We start from the raw sequence: 22,523 nt of genomic DNA, 5'->3' as shown, positions 1-22,523 counted from the left end.
TTATCGTCTACATATTTATCATTTATTGAAAAAAATTAAAGCCTAAACCGTAAAACCAAATTAATTTCTTTAAATAATTAATTACTACTAAAAGAAGAGAAGGACAAATTGTCTGAAGAAGCATAGTGACAGAATGATACACCTATGATGCACATGAATGATGCACAGTAGGGTGCATCGAAAAAGGCGAAAAATTTTTTTTTGCGATGGAAAAGTAATATCTCACAAAAGTTTCCCAATGAACTGTTAAGTATTTTGGTAAATTTTTTTCGAAATTGGAAAATATCTTCTGCCCCCCCCCCCCCCAAGAGAGTTAAAAATTTTGAAAAAATGTTAACAGACGAAAAAATTTTTTTTTTGCGATGGAAAAGTAATACCTCACAATAGTTGCCCAATCAACTGTAAAGTATTTTGGTAAAATTTTTTCGAAATTGGAAAATATCTTCTACCCCCCCCCCAAGACAGTTAAAAATTTTGAAAAAATATTAACAGACGAACAAAATTTTTATTTCGAAACGAAAATGTAATAGCTCACAAAAGTTGCCTAACACACTATTTAGTATTTTAGTAAAATTGCGTTGAAATAAAAAATATTTTCTGACCCCCACGGCAACTAAAAATTAGAAAAAATACATTAACATGCGAATTTCTTTTGTAAGGGAAATGTAATACCTTATAGAACTTGAATAAATAAATTCGGTTTAAATTGGAATATATTTTCTGGTTTCACAAGGCAATTAAAAATTTTACTTAAGAAAAGTACACTAAAACATTCTTTTTATAACAAAATAGCCTAACTTATCCGTCTCCCTGACGTCACCCAAGTTTTTTAATACTAAAATAAATATAAAGCAAAGTACAAAATTAGGTATAAAAATACAACAAAAAAATATGGTAAAAGCATTCTATTCGAAGATGTTTTCCAATTTAGCATTAAAGTGAGGCATAGTTTTTTTGGAATCAATTCGAATTCTTATAAATCCATCCCTCGAATACGCTCCACAAACTGATAGAGAAGTTTGTGTCACAAGCTTGACACATGGTTCTATTGTTTGTGGCAGTGATATTTCTCAATCTCAATGGTAAAAGGGTCTAAGTTAGGATTCTTAATAAAATCTCACAGATTGTCACTCGAAAATCTAGAGAATATGAATATAGGTGGTTCTGTAAGGTGATATTTTTGTTAGTTAATTAACTCAAAGTGGTCGTTTGAATCAAAATTTTTATAGGAGAAAGTTTGAAGATCCTCATGTTTTTTGATTTGGTCACTGAAAAACTTCTATTGATGTCCAAGGGGTAGATCATTTGAATGTCGCAGACATACAAACCACTGAAGCGGTTTTTAAAGATGTTCTCCTAACAGCCGTATTACATCACCCTTAACGCCAGTATTTATGATTGTTTCGTCACATCCAATAGCTGGATTTGATACTTTCTGATATATCAGACAGCGGATACCCATATCGGAAATATTTGCACCCCGGCTCATGCACAAATGTTATGTGTTCTTCCACGATCGATTGACCATAAAACTTAATACTGTTTTTTACTTGAGCTAAAGTTTTGTCTTTACGTCGGTAACTTTCTTCTTTTACCGTTGTTCGCTCTGATTATATTTTTTTTGTTTTCCCTATCAATCGAGTTTATCACCATTTTTCTGGGACCTCTTTGATTTAATAGAAATTCGCGCTCATCCAGAGGCACTTTTTGAGATTTGCTACAAAGACAATTAATCAGAGTGTCACATTTGCATGCTGCAAGATCGAAACGTGTAGTTTTACTTTTATTCTTAAAGCATTGAATTTTATTTTTGTAAAATTCACTGTTTTGCTTGTTCTTAAATGGTTTCATAAGTTTCATATTTATATTTGTCATGATAGGCTTTTAAAAGCTGAATAATTCTTGTATGTTAACTTATTGGAATTAAAGCCTTTGTCCATATTTCCTCCAATTTAATTGCAACGTGTTCGGCAATACCAGAAAATCCTGGCTCTTTCTTGCTGAGTTTTTTATCCTCTTGCAAACACAAAACTTCATCGCCTTTTTATATTTCTGTAAAACATTTTCAGGTATATTTGATGGTTGCTTAAAAATGGGGCGGTCCACAGCACATCTTGATTTTATTCCCCATGATCCTGGTTTATTTATTTTAAAAATCTTTAATTTCCAAACAACAGTAATAACAAATTAACGCACCGCACCAAACATAAGCGAAAATTACACACACGGACTCACGAAGCGGGACATTTCAAAGGGGTTGGGGAGACTGAAAAAACAAATAAAACTTTAAATATCGTTTAAATTTGTAATTGACAACATTTTTAGTTTTCTTTAATTGATCTTAGATCGAGTTAGCACATATTTTATTCCAAATAATATAAATTGAAATTTCCATAAAAATCAGATATTTAATAAAATTCAAGGTCCTTGGGGGGCAGAAAATTCGCTCAGAAAAAAAAAATACTAATATGCTGAAAAATAACACTAGCAACTTTTTCACGCTATTAGATATAACATTTCCAACTTTCATTTTTTCAATGCGCTTTAATGCACAGAATGCCTACTAGAATATAATTACAATGGACAACTTAAATGGAAGAGTTGGAAATAACAACAAAGGACTATATGAATGTATAGGAAAGAAAGATGAAGAAATAGTAAACACAAACGAGGAAAGAACAAATGAAATATATAAAAAAACAGCAATTTAAAAATAAAGATATACCTCCACAAATTTACATGTGGTTGCAGAAAACTGAAAGAAAAATCAATAATAGAGTATTTTCTCCACGTGTTAATAGATGGAATAGAGTACAAGGCACAAATGTAAAGAGATAGGCAAAGATTGGAAGACACCAGTGTTTGGTAATCATAATACTGAAAGCAGTAGAAGAAAAGAAAAAAAACAGAAAAATGGTAAAAGAAACACTAAAAATCTATAAAGTAAAAGAAAAAGGTACAGAAATGTATGGCAGGAAAAATCATATATTATGTTAAAAATTGAGAAAGGAACACAAATATAAAGGAAAAACAGAAAATCTGAAAAATGTAATAATAACAGCTGAAGTAATATGCGTCAAGGCAAACATACCAAAACAAACATGAAAAGAACCGAATAATGGACAGAATAGTAGACAAAGATCAATTCTATGGAGAGGATTTGGGCAGAAAATGACAAGAAACTACAGGGACAGTCAAAAACTCTTCTATAGTACTTTAAAACAACTAACCTTTCTCTGTGGCTCAGTGGTAAGAGAGCCTACCTTTGGGTTAATGGGTCGTGAGTTCGAATCTCCCCTGGGAAGGAAATTTTTCATTTGATGATGAAGAGAAGATGAAAAATTAATGGAGAGATAGCGAAAATATAAAGAGAAGATACGGAAAACCTAGATGAAGACATAAACGAAGAGCAAGAGATAGAGCCCACAAAGAAAAAGAATAGTCGTTAAGAGACAAATACCAAGAATCAATACCATGGCAATAAGACATAATCGAGAAATGAGACAAATAATGAGACAAATAGACATAATCAGAAACAAAACGTACGGGAAGATGTGTCGAATATCCGACGAAAGATTTACGAAATAAGTGTTCTAAATACGAGTGCAAGGAAAAACAGAAGAGGAAGACCATGAACTAGATGGATAGAGGATGCCAGGAGGAAAGTTATGAAGAGGAGTTTAGTATGTATGAGAAGATGTACGAAATCAAATTCATGACAGTAAACGTAGAAGACGTGGATACAAATATGCAGAGCTCAAGCCAGACCCTCTTGCACCTAGAGGTAGAAAAACTTAGGACTAAGTAAGTTAGAAATGAGAGTATACTATTCACGTATAGGCTTAAATTTGGTATTTTAGCATTTGATAAAATATACAGGGTGTCCCGAAAATATTGGTCATAAATTATACCACAGATTCTGGGGTCAAAAATAGGTTGATTGAACCTGACTTACCTATACAGGGTGTTTCATTAATAATTGTCCATATAATAACTGGAGAAACCTTGGCACAAAATACGAAGATTTAACCTAAAACACTTAAATAAAATGTGGTTCCTTACTGAGTTACAGGGTGTTTTATCTAAAAATTTAAAAAGTATTTTTGCTCAGAATTTTAAAACTATTCGACGTATCTTTTTTATACTTGGCAGAAAGTGCGACTACTAGACACCCTACTAAATTATAATAAACAAACGTTTCTAGCTACTACCAGAGGCGTACGACAGGGGATGGTGAATGGTTGACCCTTCTCAAATTTTACGCCACTAGAGGAATTACTATTTTAGTGCCATTTTTAGATTCTCCAATACTCTCTACGTAAATAATATACTCTTCATTGATAACGATAAAGTCATTAGTTTTCGAGATATTTGAAGTTAAATATGAAACGGCACAGTTATTTTGATTAATTTATATGATTCATATGATTAAAATTTAAAAATTATTTGTACCCAGTACTTTAAAACTATTTGGCGTATCCTTGTCATACTTGGCAAAAAGTGTAGGTACTGTACACCCTACTAAACTAAGATAAATAAACGTTTCTAGCTACTACCAGAGGCGTACAACAGGGGATAGTGGCTGGTTGACCCTTTCCAAATTCTACGCCACTGACGAAATTGTCATTTTAGTGTAATTTTTTGATTTTGAAATACTTTTTATGAAAATAATATACTCTTCATTCGTAACGATAAAATGATTAGTTTTCGAGATATTTGAAATTAAAAATAAAGCGACACAATACATTAATCAAAATAACCGTGTCGTTTCATTTTTAACTTCAAAGATCTCGACAACTAACCACTTTATCGTTACAAATGAAGAGTATATTATTTTCATAAAAAGTTTTGGAGAATCTAAAAATTGAACTAAAATAGTAATTTCGCCAGTGGCGTAGAATTTGGAAAGGGTCAACCATTCACTTTCCCCCGTCGTACGCCTCTGGTAACAGCCAGAAACGTTTGTTCAACATAATTTATTAGTTTGTACAGTACCTATACTTTCTGCCAAGTATGAAAAGGATACGTTGAATATTTTTAAAATGCTGAGCAAAAATAATTTTTAAAATTTTAGATAAAACACCCTGTAACTCAGTAAGGAACCACATTTTATTTTTAAGTGTTTTAGGTTAAATCTTCGTATTTTGTGCTAAGGTTTCTCCAGTTACTATATGGACAATTATTAATGAAACACCCTGTATACAATAGTGCACACAAAAAAAGTTACAGCCCTTTGAAGTTACAAAATGAAAACCAATTTTTTTTCATATATATCGAAAACTCTTATAGATTTTTTATTGAAAATGGACATGTGATATTCTTATGGCAGCAACATCTTAAAAAAAATTAAAGTGAAATTTGTGTACCCCATAAAAATTTTATGGGGATTTTGTTCCCTTAAATCCCCCCAAACTTTTATGTGCGTTCCAATTAAATTATTATTGTGGCACCATTAGTTAAACACAATGTTTTTAAAACTTTTTTGCCTCCTATTACTTTTTCGATAAGCCAGTGTTTATCTAGATATTTTGAATATTTTTAGAATCCACCACATATTTGTATATGGTTAAGTACGATTATAGAGACGTGTTAATAATCTGAAAATTTATTTAAATTTATATTTTTAGGTATATTTTGAAAAAGAAGCTACATCTCGATAAAAACTGGCTAATCGAAAAAATACTAGAAGGCAGGAAAGTTTTAACGTTATGTTTAACTAATTGTACCACAATAATAAATTAATTGGAACGTACACAAAAGTTTTGGGGGTTTAAGGGAACAAAATCCCCATAAATATTATATGGGGTGGACAAATTTCACTATAATTTTGTTTTGAGATGCTCCTGCCATACGAGTGATAGTTTTCAATATATTGAAAAAAATCGATTTTTATTTTATAATTTCAAAGGGCTGTAACTTTTTTTATGAGCACATTTGTACTAAGGTAAGTTAGGTTCAATCGAACTACTTTTGACCCTAGAATGTGTGGTATAATTTATGACCAATCTTTTCGGGACACTCTGTACAATTTCGCGTCTAACTAAGCTTAAAATACTTTAAAGGAGGTTATTGAAAATAATGTCGAACCGATGGTGTGTATATTCATAAGAATTTCTTTATTAGTATTTGCAATATTAGAAAATTAATTATTCTTACCTTCCTGGCCGACTTTGAGCATAGCGACGTTGAACAGGATTTCAGCTTCCCAGCTATGCCGCATGGTGGAGCAGGCGAGAGCAGCTCTCCTGCACCCTGCGACTCCTGTTGACTGCTGACAGAATCAGCGTGCGCGAATGGGCCATTCGCGACACCTTCCTCTGTTACGACGACACTTGGAGCTCTGTTTCGGCCACGAGGATTGAAGATGGTCGGGATATCCCCGTCGCGGGTCATCGCAGTGCTAAAACATTGCTGTTGGTGAGGTTGGAATTTGGCCGATAGGGACGAGACGAGAATCTGTAACAAAAGAGACATTCTTTGTTAGTTTTTAGGTAGTTTTTTTATTTAATATATGCTATACCCTGTTTGACACTGTTGAAAATCCCCAATCTAATGTCATAAACTAGTGACTAAGAATTTCAAAACGATTTTAAACGTTTTTGCTTCGAATATTACAGCAATTTTAACAAACCAATAATGTGGGTGAATACATAATCTGTTCAGAAATAGCCATAAAATATTTAAGGCTGTTTGTATATTTACATTGTAGCATGTTATTTTTCTTAAATTTATAGCTGCACTATTCCTAGAGTTTTATGATTAATCTAGTTGGAATGTGTATACTTATGCCTAAGCTACTCTTCTTCTTCTTCTTCTTTTTCTTCTTCTTCTTCTTCTTCTTCTTTTTTTTTTCTTTTTCTTCTTCTTCTTCTTATACTTGTTGTAGATCTGTCGATCTACTAATTCCGACGTTGAAGTATTTCTTGCGAGGTAGATTGCCAGCTATCCCTCCATCATTTTGGTGGTCTCCCCGGTGGACGCTTGCCAGCTATTCTTGGTAGTCTGTGCTCCTCCATTCTTTTTACATGACTGAATCATTCTCTTGATCTTGGCCTACCCCATTTTACTACATCCTGCACGCCACATTGTTCCCTGATAATGTTGTTTCGTATTCTATCCCTTCTTGTCTTCCCTGTTATTGCTCTTAGTGTCTTCATTTCGGCTGTTCGTAGCATGCTTTTGGTTTTATTGGTGTCTTTTCTTGATTCAGTACCATAGGTCATAACAGGTCTGATGCAAGTTTTATAAATTATAACTTTGCTGTCCATTCTCATGGGTTATTCCAGACCACATCTCTCAAACTTGATAAATCTACACCAAGATATTTGAACTGGTTAAGGTGTTCTATGGGCTTCTCCTGTAATGCATTTTGTTTTCTGCGTGGATATGTTCATGTGGAGTCGTCGACATGCTTGGTAGAATCGATAAAATTGTCTTTGTAGGTCATCCTCATCCTCTTCAAACCGGGCTGTGACCGGTTCTGTATATTCTGTGTAATTGTTACGATTCCACATCATCTATTATTTCATCCATTAGCATAATGAATAAAAATGGGCTGAGGATGTCTCCCTGATTCCCCTGGTGTTGGTATATTGGTCGTAGTGGTGTCATTTGTTTTAATTTTTGTCGTTGTTATTGTTCATTTGTTTTTTATGACTTCCCCAATGTTTACTGGTATCCTTTCTTGCTTAATTTTTTGCCGATATCTTTATTGAGTAGCCTAAACTACTCACTAATTTTAACTCTCCTTCTATAATCAAAAAGTCTTAATATAATTATGTTGAACTGCAATTCTTTCTTCTAAGTACCCCTTTGGAATGCCCTTCGATTACTAGTTGAAGCTATGAATACTCAAACACAAACTATTTCATGACTTTTCTTTGTTTGTCGTCGAGATGTGTAGTGATGTAAATTTATAGTAAAGTTTTTTTAGTAGTGAAAAAACTCAGGCTGTGGTAAGTTGTTGTTAGTTTTCTAATTCATTTAAACATGCTATTAGATGTATTTATCTATTGTTACAGTGTTTATTGGGCGGACATTTAGAATTCTGCTGCCACCGTTATCTTTTTACTTACCCACAAGTGGTCTTCTTATTGCATTCTGAACCCTGCCAAAAGCCTCTCTACCTGTTCTGTTCGAGACGCTGATAGGTTAATGCCGTACGTCTTCAGAAAATTTCGGCAAAAAAAGTTTTTACAAATGAAACTATAGGATCAGATTGTTTAAACTACCAACTTAAATCCACCTCGTATTCATGTCGTAAGTGAGTTTATTATAATTACACGTCGTAAATTCCATCCTGACATTTAACTACAACGCTTTGAACTGCCTTTTATCCACTCTTACCGTTTCATGATTCCCGCGGGAAACATGAAATAATCTGAAATGTCGACAAAAATCGATGCGTCTCATGTAAAATTAAGTCTTCATAACCTTGAATTGACTCTCCGAACTGATGCTACAAAATTTATCTAAGTATTGTTACGCCTCTGGTAGTAAAATAATTTTTACCTTCAAAAGATGGTTTTACTTACTGAAAACTTGTACCCAGGAAATCCCGGGTAGCAAACATTTAATAGGTGGTTTAACCTAACTATTATCAATTTCGAAGTGGTCAAGTTTCGAAGTTTCGAAGTTTCGAAGTTTCGAAGTTGTCGAAGTTTCGAAGCAATTAGTAACAACTTGCAATCCAGTGTAGCTGGATGCTTCTTTATTTCATCATCATCATCATCATCATCATCCTCCTTCAGCCCTTTGAGTCCACTGCTGGACATAGGCCTCCCTCATTTTTGTCCATTGTGCTCTAATTTGAGCACTTTGAATTCAATTTCTTGACATTTTCTTGAGATCGTCAGTCCAACGGGTAGGTGGTCTTCCTCGACTTCTTCTGTCTAATCTCGGCCTCCACTCAAGTAATCTCATCGTCCACCTCCCATCACTGATTCGGGCGACGTGTCCGGCCCAGTTCCATTTCAGGGTGGCAATTCGGGAAATTACATCGGTAACTGCTGTTCTTCGTCTTATGTCTTCATTTCTAACTCGGTCACGAAGCGATATACTCAGCATTGACCTTTCCATTTTCCTCTGGGCTGTTTGCAGCATTTTAGAAGTTGTAGCCGTCAATGTCAAAGTTTCGGCACCATAAGTCATCACAGGCAACACACATTGGTCAAACGTTTTACGTTTTAAAGAAATTGGTATTTATATCGCTTTTAAAGATGTCTTTGAGTTTTCCATAGGCTGCCCATGCTAGGTTTATTCTTCTTCGTAATTTGCATGTTTGGTTGTCTCTTGTGATCTTTATTTCGTGTCAAAAGTATATGTATTTTTCCACTAGCTCTACTTCGTTGTCTCCAATATTGATATTTCCGCTACGTACTAGGTTTTGCCATGAATTTTGTTTTGGAGATGTTTATTTTAAGACCTACACTGGCACACACTAACTGAAGTTCATGTAGCATTGTACATATCTCCTTGCAGTTGTCAGAGAATAAAACTATGTCGTCTGCGAATTTCAAATTTTTTAATCTTCTACCGTCAATATTCAGGCCTCGCTCTTCCCAGTTAAGTTTTTTACAAGCATATTCTAGTACTGCGGTAAACAGTTTAGGCGATAAGATATCTCCCTCTCGGATTCCTTCGCCGATTGGGATATGGTCCGTGTTTTTATGTAGTTTCACTGACATAGTTGCGTTCTTTTATGTATTGTGAATTAACCTTGTGTATCGGTAGTCAATGTGGCATGCTTGTAGTGCTTCCAGAATTTTGTCAAATTCTACCGTGTCAAAGGCTTTATGGAAATCTACAAAAGTCAAAACGAGTGGTCGATTGTATTCGATAGTCTTTTGTATTACCGTTTTAATGCTCTGTAGGTGATCATTTGTTCCAAATCCGGCACGAAATCTCGTCACTATTCTTGTAAGGCGTTTGTATAAATGACTAAGAAGACTTATAGGTCTGTAATTTTCTAATGGGGATCTCCTTTTTTGTACAATAGAATTACTTCAGCATTGTGCCATTTGTCGGGTGTATTATATTACTATCTAAGGGCCGGTTGTTCGAACGCTAATCAACATTGATCACTATCAAATATTTAATTACTGTCACAACTGTCAATGTCAACTTTGGTTGGGTTGCTGAAAACATAGTTAATTATAATTATGAGATTAGTTAGTCAATTAACATAACAATTATTAACATAATTGATTAACTAATTTCATAATTGTCATCAATAATTATGTTTTCGGAAACCCAACCAAAGTTGACATTGACAGTTGTGACAGTAATTAAATATTTGATAGTGATCAATGTTGATTAGCGTTCGAACAACCGACCCTAAAAGGCACATGTTAAAAAGGTTTTTTATTTTCTTAACAAGACAAGTGCCTCCGATTTTGATTGCATCAATAACTACACAATCTTCACCTGGAGATTTGTTATTCTTAGCTTTTCATAGGGCTAGTTTTATTTCATATATTGTGATTTCCGGTAGCAGTTCTGATCCTTGGTTGACAATGCCAATGCCCTTTTTCCTTGTTAATATTTCTGGTACTTGATCTTCTTTGGTATTTACTTTGTGTTGGCTTGTGTACATCAATTTGTAGAAATCTTTAACTATTTTAAGGGTTTCCTCTCTGTTGGTTGTAAGATGACCATTTCTATTTTTAATCTTTATTATCTGCCTTGTCCCCGTTCTTAGTCTTCTTCTCAATACTTTTATACTTCTATTGTTCTCAATGGTATGTACGATTTGTTCTTGGTTGTATTTTCGAGTGTCTTTTCTAATAGGTTTGGATATTTCTTTACTTAATTTTTGTAGTTCGTTAGCTTTAGATTTTAGATTTACATGCTTAAATTCTCTTGATTTTTACGATGTAAAAACTAGAAACTTTTATGGATTGTAGCTAATGATATGAACTATACATAATTTCACTTTTTACGTTAATTGTTTACGTTATGCTTCATAAATAAACAATAAAGTTTCAAATTTTTTGCCGATTCCGACTACTTTTCATGTTTGTACATCATAAATATGTTTTATACATATTTTAATAAACATGACAATATATTTTAATGTTTGAAAAATGTAAGACTAAAAAAGTAAAAAAAAATATGAAATTTTTTTAAAAAAAAAAACGCTTTTCTTTAGTTACGAGTGACTAAAATTAAAAATATTATAAAAAAAATCAACTAAAAACCAAAAAATAAAAAAATTGAAAAAATCTAACACATTCGTTAAAGAAAAGCGTGGGGCGAAAACCGTTTATTCGATGAAGACACGCCACGCTTTTCTTTGACGAATGTGTTAGATTTTTTCAATTTTTTTTATTTTTTGGTTTTTAGTTGATTTTTTTTATAATATTTTTAATTTTAGTCACTCGTAACTAAAGAAAAGCGTTTCTTAAAATTTTTTTTTTCATATTTTTTTATAGAATAAGATTCTTAAATCCACCTCGTATTCAGGATGAAAGTGAGAAAACCTTCTTTAATTTTTATTATAATTACACGTCGTAAATTTGATCCTGACATTTAACTACAACGCTTTGAACTACCTTTTATCCACTCTTGCCGTTTCATGATTCCCGCGGGAAACATGAAATAATCTGAAATGTCGACAAAAATCGATGCGTCTCATGCAAAATTAAGTCTTCAGAACCTTGAACTGACTCTGCGAACTGATGTTTCCGTTTCCCTATTAATAATTCCACACCTGACCAGTAAATCAATTTTAGTGTTGGTTTTTATGATTTAGCTGATAAGGGTGGAATCAATTATTGACGTTTCAAATAGGTATTACGAAAATACTGACAGCAAAGAGAATAACATAATGCAAAATACGAGGCTCGTTCAATTGAAACACATATTTGGTTCAGAAAAACTTGATTGGTAAATACATCTACAAATAATTATCATTTCATACGTCAAATATGTGAAAGTCGCAAGGAAATAAATCGCGACTATAGGGTGGATGCTCTAATATCCTACATGCTTCTTTCGTTGTAGATTTTCTTTCATCGCTTTGGCAATATGAAGATAAGCATTATCGTGCAGAAGATTGATACTCCGTGTGAGTTTCCCTGGACGTTTTCGTTTTACTGCTTGACAGAGGTAGTTCAAAGCTTCATTATACATGTTTTCGTTGATATGCACTCTAGGTTTTTTAAACTATACAAACAAGAGTCCCTCATGCCCTAAACAAAATTTTAACATTACCTTGCCTGTAAAAAGTTGAATTTAAACTTTTTTGTTGCCGGAGGATTTGTGTGATTCCATTGCATCGATGACAGCTTACTGAATGTTTCGAAATAATGACACAAAAATTTGTCGCCAGCAGAGCATATCCCATTGTTTCATTAACATATGTATACTCTTCTTAAAGAATTCTTGTAGTTGTTGCTTAACGCACCCTTTTACGGAATTTTGTACTACTTCCTCTGACTGAAAACAATTACCTTTTAACGGCATCCTGGCGCGCGCCGTTTTTAGTGACCGTAGATGTGAAAACAGCAAGGATATAAATCGGGACTAATAGATGGATGTTATGGTATCCTCGTTTTCTCTCGTTGTAGATTTTTTATCACTCTTTTGGCAACATGTGGCCAGTGGCGTAGCTGAAGATTGGCCACCCCCACAATTTTTGTGGGCCCCTGTATTACAAACATTTACTAAATATGTGTAAATGACAATATTTGGCCTTTCTTTAATAAGTCTTCATCGGTTCGTGTTAATAAATCTTTTGGGAATAGACATGAAAACCTATTATATATTCATATCTCTTAATCCAACAAACCTAAACCTATTAGTAAGTTGTTGCAATATTATATCTAAATTAACATTGAAAACATTAACTTCAAAACTTTTTTTGCTAGTTATTTTTTCGTCGCAGCTGAGCTCATCATAATTGTTTTTATACGTTTTTTTCCGTTTATTTTTAAATCCCGATTTAATCTGAACTATTCTGCTATTCCTGCTGCTTCTGCTAAAATTTAGGATAACGAATTTCTCATTTCTCGAAGATTATCACGAGTTTTTTCAAAAAGTTGAAAACCCGTAAACTCTGCCGTTTAGTCCTGTCGCCAGGGGGGGTACAACGGCCTCCTTAATTCAGATGGACTTACCCAAGTTTTTTTATGTATTTTTACCCGTAGAACACGAATTTTTTGGGTAACAGTTGATCCGGATGTCGATAAGATTGTTATAAACAAAGAACTCGAGGAATTACATAGCAGCGATTTTTCGCAAAACAAAACATTTTTTGTATTTTTTGGGTGATTCTCAGCAAAAAATGGTCTTACAAGTTTTTTCGTAGGATGCATAGTTTTCGAGATAAACGCGGTTGAACTTTCACAAAATCGAAAAAGTGCAATTTTTGTTTTCAAATAGCAATTCTGCTTACTGCATTTGAAAGTTCAAGTCAAATTACATCGGTTTTGATTATTTGCATTGCTAAAAATTAAGTTTTTATTTGTCAAACAAAGCTATAAACACATAGTGTTTCCCGTGCCAAATGCATGCGTTTTAATGTACGTAATATACGTAGAAATTCTGTATGCGCGCCTACTCGTTCGATTTCAAATTAGAAATGCATTGAAAACACCATTCAATCACCATGTGTTTATAGCTTTCTTTAACAATAAAAAAATTATTGTTTAGCAATGAAAATAATCAAAGCCGATAGAATTTGACTTGAACTTTCAAATGCAGTAAGCAGAATTGCTATTTTATTTTTCAATCAAAAGTTATTCGGGTTCAAAAATTGCAATTTTTCGATTTTTTAAAAGTTCAACCTCGTTTATGTCGAAAACTATGCATTCTACGAAAAAACTTGTAAAAACATTTTTTGCTTAGAATGACTCAAAATATACAAAAAAATGATTTGTTTTGCGAAAAATCGCTGTTATGTGATTCCTCAAGTTCTTTGTTTATAACAATCTTATCGACATCCGGATCGACTGTTACCCAAAAAATTCGTGTTCTACGGGTCAAAATACATAAAAAAAACTTGGGTAAGTCCATCTGAATTAAGGAGGCCGTTGTACCCCTACTGGTGACAGGACTAGTTTCAGATTGCAGAAGTTTTTATGTTAGTTGAATAAAATTAAGTATTTTAGATTAAATAGTAATGTAACGGCGAATTCAAAATTATGCATATTTGCTCTAATAATGCATTAGCTTCTAATTTTTCATAGTTTTTTGATAGAAATGAAATTTTCGTTAAAGATTTCATTACTTGTCGGAAAGTTCGACGCAAAGCCATAACAGCATTATGTCTGGATGACCACCGGGTTTCTCATAACATTTTTAAAGTTGACAAACGCGATGAATTCTAATAATAATTTGATAATAGTACGTATATGTAGTACATTCCATCTTTTAATACTTGCACTAAAAGAACATATAATCTCTTAATTATGTCGTAAAATAACCAACTCCTGTACCAGCAACGGCATCATTCAGCACTAGGACCGGATTATGGGATGCATATGAAGATAGGAAACTGTTTTTTCAATGTCAGTTATGCGCCTTTGTACGCCTGAATAGACACCACCCATAATGCTTGCTCCATCATATCCCTTTCTCTGCAGTTGTGTACTGAAAGGTGTTTTGATTGTATAAATTTTAAAATTTCATTTACAGGACCTTCTGCATTTTGGTCTAATATGCAAATAAATCCCAACAAACTTTCAACAACTTCTGCTGTGGAAGGTAAATTATTTTCATCGCAAGTTATTTTTACATACCGGAAAATAAAACTATGCTGATCGTGTTTTGAAATATCTTTAGTGGTATCAAGAATTATTGAATAAAAACAAATTTTTTTAATTAAATTAATAAAGTTTTCAATTTCTTGAGCCAGCAAATTTATAACTACGTTTTGTATTTGGTGGCTCAAGTAATTTGTTTAAGTTATTGTTTTATCGATTAATTTAGCTAAAACAGGATCAGATTTAGCTAGTAACAGATCCACCGACAAAAAATTACCTTTTTTTCACTTTCATCTATACTACCAACATGCCCACGAAACGCTAAATTGCACCTTGCACTCGGAAAGAGTAAGAGTTACGTCAATTAGCCGCTTCATTACTTTCTTCAAAATTCTCTATTTCGATGCTAATTAGGAAAATATGTTTTGGTCCCCACTTTAAAGAAAGTAGAAGTATTAATCTTGAAGGCTTTAACGGGCCTTGCGGGCCTGTCAGCTACGCCACTGCATGTGGCTGATAGTTATTGTGCAGAAGATTGACACCACGTGAGAGTTTTCCTAGACGTTTCCGTTTGATTGCTTGATGGAGCTTGTTCAAAATTTTATTATACAAGTTTGCATTGATATACACTCTAGCTTCTATACGAGCAGAAAGAGTAGCTCGTTAACCCTCGAAAAAAAATGTTAACATTACCTTTCCTGCGAGTAGAACATTTTCTTTGGTGGCGGAGAACTTTCGTGTTTCCATTGCATATATCACATCTTACTGGATGGTGCGAAATAATGTTACCAAGTTTGGTCACCAACAATTATTGACGAAAGAAAGTTATTGCCGTAGAGCCGTATAGCCGTTTTGCCTGTATTCTCTTAGGTGATGCAAAGATTAACTTATTCACAAGCTTTTTTTTTTGGCTTCTGACAAAAGGCGAGTAACCGATTGCGCACAAATTTTGCTGTAACCTAGTTTGTGCACGACACTAGGTATGGAGTGATCCTATACTCACACCACGTTTTTTGAAATTGCTCTGCTTCACACATAGTCCATTCATTAACGGTAAAATATTGCAAAACCTTTAAATTTTAAAGAACCGCTTGGATTGACATGAAATTTGGCATACACACAGCTAACAAGTCAAAGAAAAAAAGTGATATTGTGCCGATATGTGCTTTTGCCCTAGGGGTGGTTTTCACCCCCCTCTTGGGGGTTAAAAAATATTCGTCCAAACAAAGTCAGGAAATGGATAAACTGGCTAATTTAAAGTAACTTTTGTTCTATAGAGTTTTTTCACTAAGTCAATACTTTTCGAGTTATTTGGCAGTGAATATGTTCATTTTTTCAACAAAATAACTACGCTTTTAGACGGTTTTTCGCAAATAACTCAAATTGTAAGGATTTTGTCGATAAAGCATTCTTAGCAAAAATATAGCCTATAAAAAATTTAAAAAAAATAGTGAATATATCACGTTTTTTTTATTTAGTAGAAGCAGAGTTATAGCTAATGAAATATAGGTTCATATTCGTCAAATTCCAAGTGGAATATTTTAACGTGAAATAACCAAAAATGAAGCACATTTCGGGAAAAACATATTTAAATTTATTTAAAGTGTTTAAAAAAAGCTTCATTTTTGTTTTATAAAAAAATTTCTAGCATCAAAATTAAACAAGTTACGCTCAAAATAAAGTTAGTCCCTTTTGGTTTTGGTAAAAAAATCGAGAAAATCACCCCCTAATTAGTATCTTAAATAATGAACTTAATCGTAACGACTTCACAAGTTTCTTGACTCGTGTATATATTGTTTATATGATCTGTAAGTTTTATCGGTTCAAAGTCCTTATTATTGAAACGGCTGTAGTTAAAATGGGTTGAACGAGTCACTCAGTGATCACGAATGTATGCAAATTTAGAAACACCAAATCTTGATCAATTTTTGTCTAACAGAAAAACAAAAAAATACATGATATTTAGAAAAGCAAATCTGACTTTTTTTGTATTTCGAGACTTTTGGTACCTCTAACAATTTTTAAGTTATTTTGAAAAAAAGCATATTTATCAAAATTTAAATTTTTAAAAATTTTACTTTGAAACCAAATTTTTTCAAAAATAATCACTTTGAATCGATGAAACTTACAGATCATATAAACACAATATAAGTAAAATAATTTATGGAGCGGCAACGATTAATTTCATTTAAGTTGCTAATTAGGGGGTGGTCTTCCCGATTTTTTTTTTTGCAAAAACAAAAGGGACCAACTTTATTTTGAGCGTAACTTGCTTAAATTTAATGCTAGAAACTTTTCCTAAAAACAGAAATAAAGCTTTTTTTAAACACTTTAAAAAAGTTAAAATGGATTTTCCCCAAAAAGTGCTTAATTTTTTGGATATTTCACGTCGAAATATTCTATTTGAAATTTGGTGAATATGAATCTATATTTCATTGGCCATAACTCTGGTTCTACGAGATCCAGAGACCTAACGCGTACACCATTTTTTTTTACTTTTTTTTAGGCTATATTTTTGCTAAGAACGGGTTTTTCGACAAAATACTTACTTTTTGAGTTATTTGCGAAAAACCGTCTAAAAATGTGGTTATTTTGTTGAAAAATGAACATATTCACTCGCAAATAACTCGAAAAGTGTTGACTTGGCGAAAAAGCTCTATAGAGCAAAAGTTACTTAAAATTAGTCAGTTTACCCATTTCCGGAGTTGTTTTGGACATATATTTTTTCACCCCCAAGAGGGGGTGAAAGTCACCCCCAGGGCAAAAGCACACGTCGGCACAATATCACTTTTTTTCTTTGACATGTAAGCTATGCGTATGCCAAATTTCATGTTAATCCAAGCGGTTTTTTAAAATTTAGAGCAAAAACCGTGAAAGAATGAACTAACATACCACATTCATTGTCTGATGTAGTACTCAAGGCACCTCTGATCGCGACATCATTCGTCTCCTCTCTTCTTCTTCTTATTCTTCTTCTTCTTCGTCTTCTTCTTCTTCTTCTTCTTTTGGCATCATAACCCTGAATGGGTCTTTGCCTGTCTGGCTATGTCCTTCCATTCAGATCTCTCTTGTGCCCTTTTCCTGCATTATCTTATATTCATGGTTTCCAGGTCGTCTTCCACGTCATCCAACCATCTCGTCCTGGGCCTTCATTTTTTTCGCCTTCTACCGGTTTCCACTGTAATATCTTATTTGTCGTTTTTGTGTCTTCTTGTCGCTGGACATGTCCCAGCCATGACAGTCTTTGACTTTTCACAAATCTTACAATATCGTACCTTTCATTCATTTCATTAACCTCGTCGTTTTTTCTGATTCTCCATCTGCCATCTTCCTCTTGCACTGGACCATATATTTTTCTCAGTATCTTTCTCTCGAATGTCCCGAGTTGGGCTTCATCTTTTTTTGTCATTACCCAGGTTTCACAACCATAGGTTACTACGGGTCTAATCAATGTTCTGTAGATAGTCATTTTGGTTCTTTTGTCTAATAATTTCCATATATAGATTTCCACTAGAAATACGTGCATTCATTTCGCTACTTACGGAATTCTTTTGATTGATTTCTGTGCCCAGATATGTGAAGGCATCCACACGTTACAAGTTCAATAGTATAGTTGTCTATTGCTATATTGTTTTCATACTCAGGTGTTGTTTTAATAGTCATGTACTTAGTTTTTTTTTTTCGTTTATTTTAAGCCCTCCTTCTTGTACTTCAGGATCAATTTCCTTGAACGTTTCCATAAATCGTGTCTTGCTTCTACTAATAATTGTGACATCGTCTGCATATGCAGTAATTTTTACTGTTTTGGAATTTATATGGCCGGTTAAATTGGTTTTTTTGATGACTGCCTCAAGAACTAGGTTGAACAGAATGGTTTAAAGTGCGTCTATCTGTCTTACCCCCATATTGATGTCAAACAGGGCAGACCCAGGCAACCAAATGACGTCAATAACGTCGAGGAAACGGCAGGTTTTGGTTGAATATATACAGGTGTTTGAACATTATGTCGTATAAACGTCTTTTGTAGGTGATTTTAAATACATAAGATTAATGACGTTAAAATACCTTCAAAAACGCGTTTTCATTTCGGACAGCCCAAGTCTCACGTCACAAAAATGGGAGGAGTTTAAAGAGTTAATGCTTATAATGTTAATGTTGTATATTGACATTTGACATTGACTCCAAACTTCATTTATTGTTTATGTGCTTTGTGTGGCAAAATAAGACTTGGTGTTTTGGTGTTTATTTTCTGTTAATGAACTAATTATTATGTGTTGTTCACGATTATGCTGGATGATTTGTTGACACAGTAAGTATACCTAACTATATAAAAAGTGAAAATTCTATAATGTTGCATTGAGGGTATTTTAATTTGATTGTAATTCTATGCATTTTATGAAGTCTTTCTTGGTTTTACTTTATAAGCTAAATTTAAAACAGTTAAATGAAAAAATGCAATACCAACAATGCCCATAAGAATCATTATTATTGTGTCTTTTTAAGACCATAAAATGAAGAATAATCTACAAAAACGACATAAAAACTACGTTTTTGATATCACGTATCTAAAACGTGATAAAAATGACGTCAGTTATGGTGGGACATATTCACGTAACTTTCGACGTCGAAAAAACGTAATAAACTGACGTGGTTTGGTGATAATTATGACGTCTCTTCAACGTTTTGGAAACGTTATTTGGTTGCCTGGGAAACTGAATGCAAAAGGAATGAGGAGGCCTATGTCCAAAGATCGACAAAAGAAGGCTAATTAGATAGATAGATAGCCATTTTGTTGGGGTCTTCTTCTTCTTCTTAACGTGCCCTATAAAGTCCCCTTGACGTTGGCGATTAACATGGCGAAACTGTCTCTGTCTCGAGCTATTCTAAATAGGTGTTTTGCTTTCTTTATTCCTGTCCACTCCCGGATATTATTCAACCAAGAGGCCTGCTTTCTACCAATTCCTCTGCGTCCTTCGATTTTACCCATCATAATAAGTTGAAGAATATTGTACCGGTCTCCCCTTACTACGTGTCCAAAATAGGCCATCTTTATATATTTAATGTTATCAAGCAGCTCGCGGGTAGCATTTGTTCTCTTAAGGACTGCCACATTTGTCAGCATAACTGTCCATGGTATTTTCAGTATACGTCTGTGCAGCCACATTTCAAAGGCCTCCAAACGGTTAACGGTGGATATTTTTAATGTCCATGCTTCGACACCATACAAGAGGACTGACCAAATGTAGCATTTAATCATGCGCTTTCGAAGTTGAAGTTGCAAGTTATCATTACAGAAGAATGACCTCATTTTTAAAAATGCCGTGCGGGCTATCTCGATTCTACATTTTACCTATTTATCTGGATCTAGTTGTTCAGTAATATGGCAACCAAGATATTTAAAACTGGGTACTCTTTGAAATATACGACCATCAACATATAACCGTGAATCTTGATGGGCCAAACGGCTAAATACCATGTATTTTGTTTTTGAACAGTTTATATTTAGGCCAAACTCTCTTCCCACTGTGTCAATAGCATTTAAAAGGTGTTGTAATCCATTCATATCATCACTTAAATTAACTGTATCGTCACCACATCCGATTGTATTTATCAGAATTCCATTAACTTTCACACCCCATTCCAAATTATGCAGTGCTTCCTTAAATATTATATCTAAATATAAATTGAATAACAGTGGCGACAGTATACAACCCTGTCTGACACCTCTTTGTATTTTGCATATTTTTGTTGATTTTCCATTTATGCAAGCTGTCGCTGTTTGACGCCAGTATAACTTTTCTATGATTCGTACATCTTGACTATCAATTCTTTTTTCCTTTAATATGTTAATTTGGGGTCACAATAGTTAAAATCGCAGTCAAATACAAATGATAGGATCTGGTCAGTGTGTCGTTGTAAATGGCATTTCAAAAGGCCAGCTAAGTGATTACAATTGTTGTATCCAAGACTAACCTGACCAAAAATGACAAGCGTATATCATAAAAATAGCAAAATGTATCCTCAACCCTTCCTACTTTTATATTTTAAAGTTTTAATAATTCATCCCTATATCGTTCGATCACTCCCGTGTTTTATCATATTCAAAATTCTCCCAGGAATAGTAAACGACGCAAACTGTAAAGTTGGAACTGAATCTGTCAAATATATGAGAAATATGCTTTGTCTTGGCGCTATATGGAAGTCAGTTTAGTGTTGCGAGACGCTCAGATGAAGTTTATGGATGTTCTGATGTCTTTCTTACATTTGAAAGATAAGGAAAGTGTGTTTCACCTGGAATGTCACAGGCATTCACCATGAAAGATTATTGCGATCACGTCTTTTGTATAAAACCGTAATATTTAGAAGGACAATCAATATAAAATAAGTTTTTAATTGATGTTTTTAACTTAGATTAACAACGGGTTTGAAATGATGATTTCCAACCTTCGATAGAAGATGGAACTTAAAAAAGAAGAAGAATGTTTTATGACATCTCCTGTACTCAAGTTAATACCCTAAGTTAGTTTAGGTTCGGTTCAATATGAGTGAGCGCTTAACAAAACCTAACAAGTTTTTGAGTCTATTATGGCTCAATCCTAGCATTTTTATCATGGTTGTAAGTCTATTATGGCTCTAGGTGATACTTTTAAGAAGTCGTCGGCCTCGAGTTGATAATTTTTTCTTCTTCTTCTTCTTCTTCTTCTTCTTCTTCTTCTTCTGGTAGCACTACAACACGGGGTGGGTCTTGGCTGACTGCAAAACTTACTTCCATCTCGAATGATCGTCCATGATAGTTGGGTCAGTGGGTAACAGAGGCGTGCGGTCCATGGAAGCGGGGGAAGCGCCGCTTCCCTATTTATACGTCGATATAAGAAAATATATTATTAATTAATATTTAATAATAAAAATTTTTCCCTAATCCAAGTAATCTACATATTACCTAGGCAATAGGCATTGAAAAATATTAAAAATTAATCGCGTACGAACGAACTCAATATGCACAGAATAATTCAACTATTTGGTCCACTCCTGACAGAAGCGCATCTCAAAATCGCCGCTTGTCGTACAGTTGTCACGTTTAAAAAGTGGTCAGGGTTCAATGACCGCACCCACTAGTCGCGCGAATTTTGGTACCATGGAAGCGCTTATCCTATCGCCTTCGCGAAAGTGAGATGCTCCGACTGCGACTGTTACTGCTGCTAAGGGGTGCTTAGTAGGTATTACATACATTCGCTTAAAGAATATTTTGATTTAAATTTTTTGCAGAGATTTTTCCTTTTACTGATCTTTTATTTGACATTTTACAGAAATCAAATGGTATTGCATTTTGTATAAGACAAATTGATGACTTTATTAATACGATAATTAAAAAAACGAGAACAGTTTAAAAATATTTGGGATAAAACTGAACATGGTGTTTGAACATGAAAGAAAAATAATGAAGATTGATAATTTCGGAGACAGAGAGACAGAGAAAACAGAAGAAACAAAGAGACCTTTTGATAATATTCTACAACAAATGAATTCTAGCTTTCAAAATTTTAACGATTTAAAATTTGTAGAATTATACAGGGTGTAACAAAAATACAGGTGATAAATTAAACCACATATTCTGGGACCAAAAATAGTTCGAATGAGCCTAACATACCTTAGTACAAATATGCACACAAAAGAAGTTACAGCCCTTTGAATTTACAAAATGAAAATCGATTTTTTTGAATATATCGAAAACTATTAGAGATTTTTTGTTGAAAATGGACGCGTGGCATTCTTATGGAAAGAACATCTTAAAGAAAAATTATAGTGAAATTTGTGCAC

The 22,523-nt window shown here is 33.6% G+C and overlaps 1 protein-coding gene across 2 annotated transcripts in view; it reads right to left on the bottom strand.

Moving 5' to 3' along the window:
* LOC114331966 (putative thiamine transporter SLC35F3) overlaps positions 1 to 22,523 on the bottom strand; it is a 222,876-nt gene that overhangs the window by 168,382 nt on the left and 31,971 nt on the right. For both annotated transcript variants that reach the window (XM_050653295.1, XM_050653296.1), the window contains exon 2: positions 6,157 to 6,456. In XM_050653295.1, coding sequence (XP_050509252.1) covers positions 6,157 to 6,393 — 237 coding nt within the window. In that variant the 5' untranslated portion in view covers positions 6,394 to 6,456. The remainder of the gene's footprint in view (positions 1 to 6,156; positions 6,457 to 22,523) is intronic.

This window comes from Diabrotica virgifera, chromosome 6 (genome assembly GCF_917563875.1).
Source record: "Diabrotica virgifera virgifera chromosome 6, PGI_DIABVI_V3a".
NCBI classification, from domain to species: Eukaryota; Metazoa; Arthropoda; class Insecta; order Coleoptera; family Chrysomelidae; genus Diabrotica; species Diabrotica virgifera.
The sequence above is the reverse complement of the archived record's forward strand: the minus strand, read 5'-3'. Positions and strand labels throughout refer to the sequence as shown.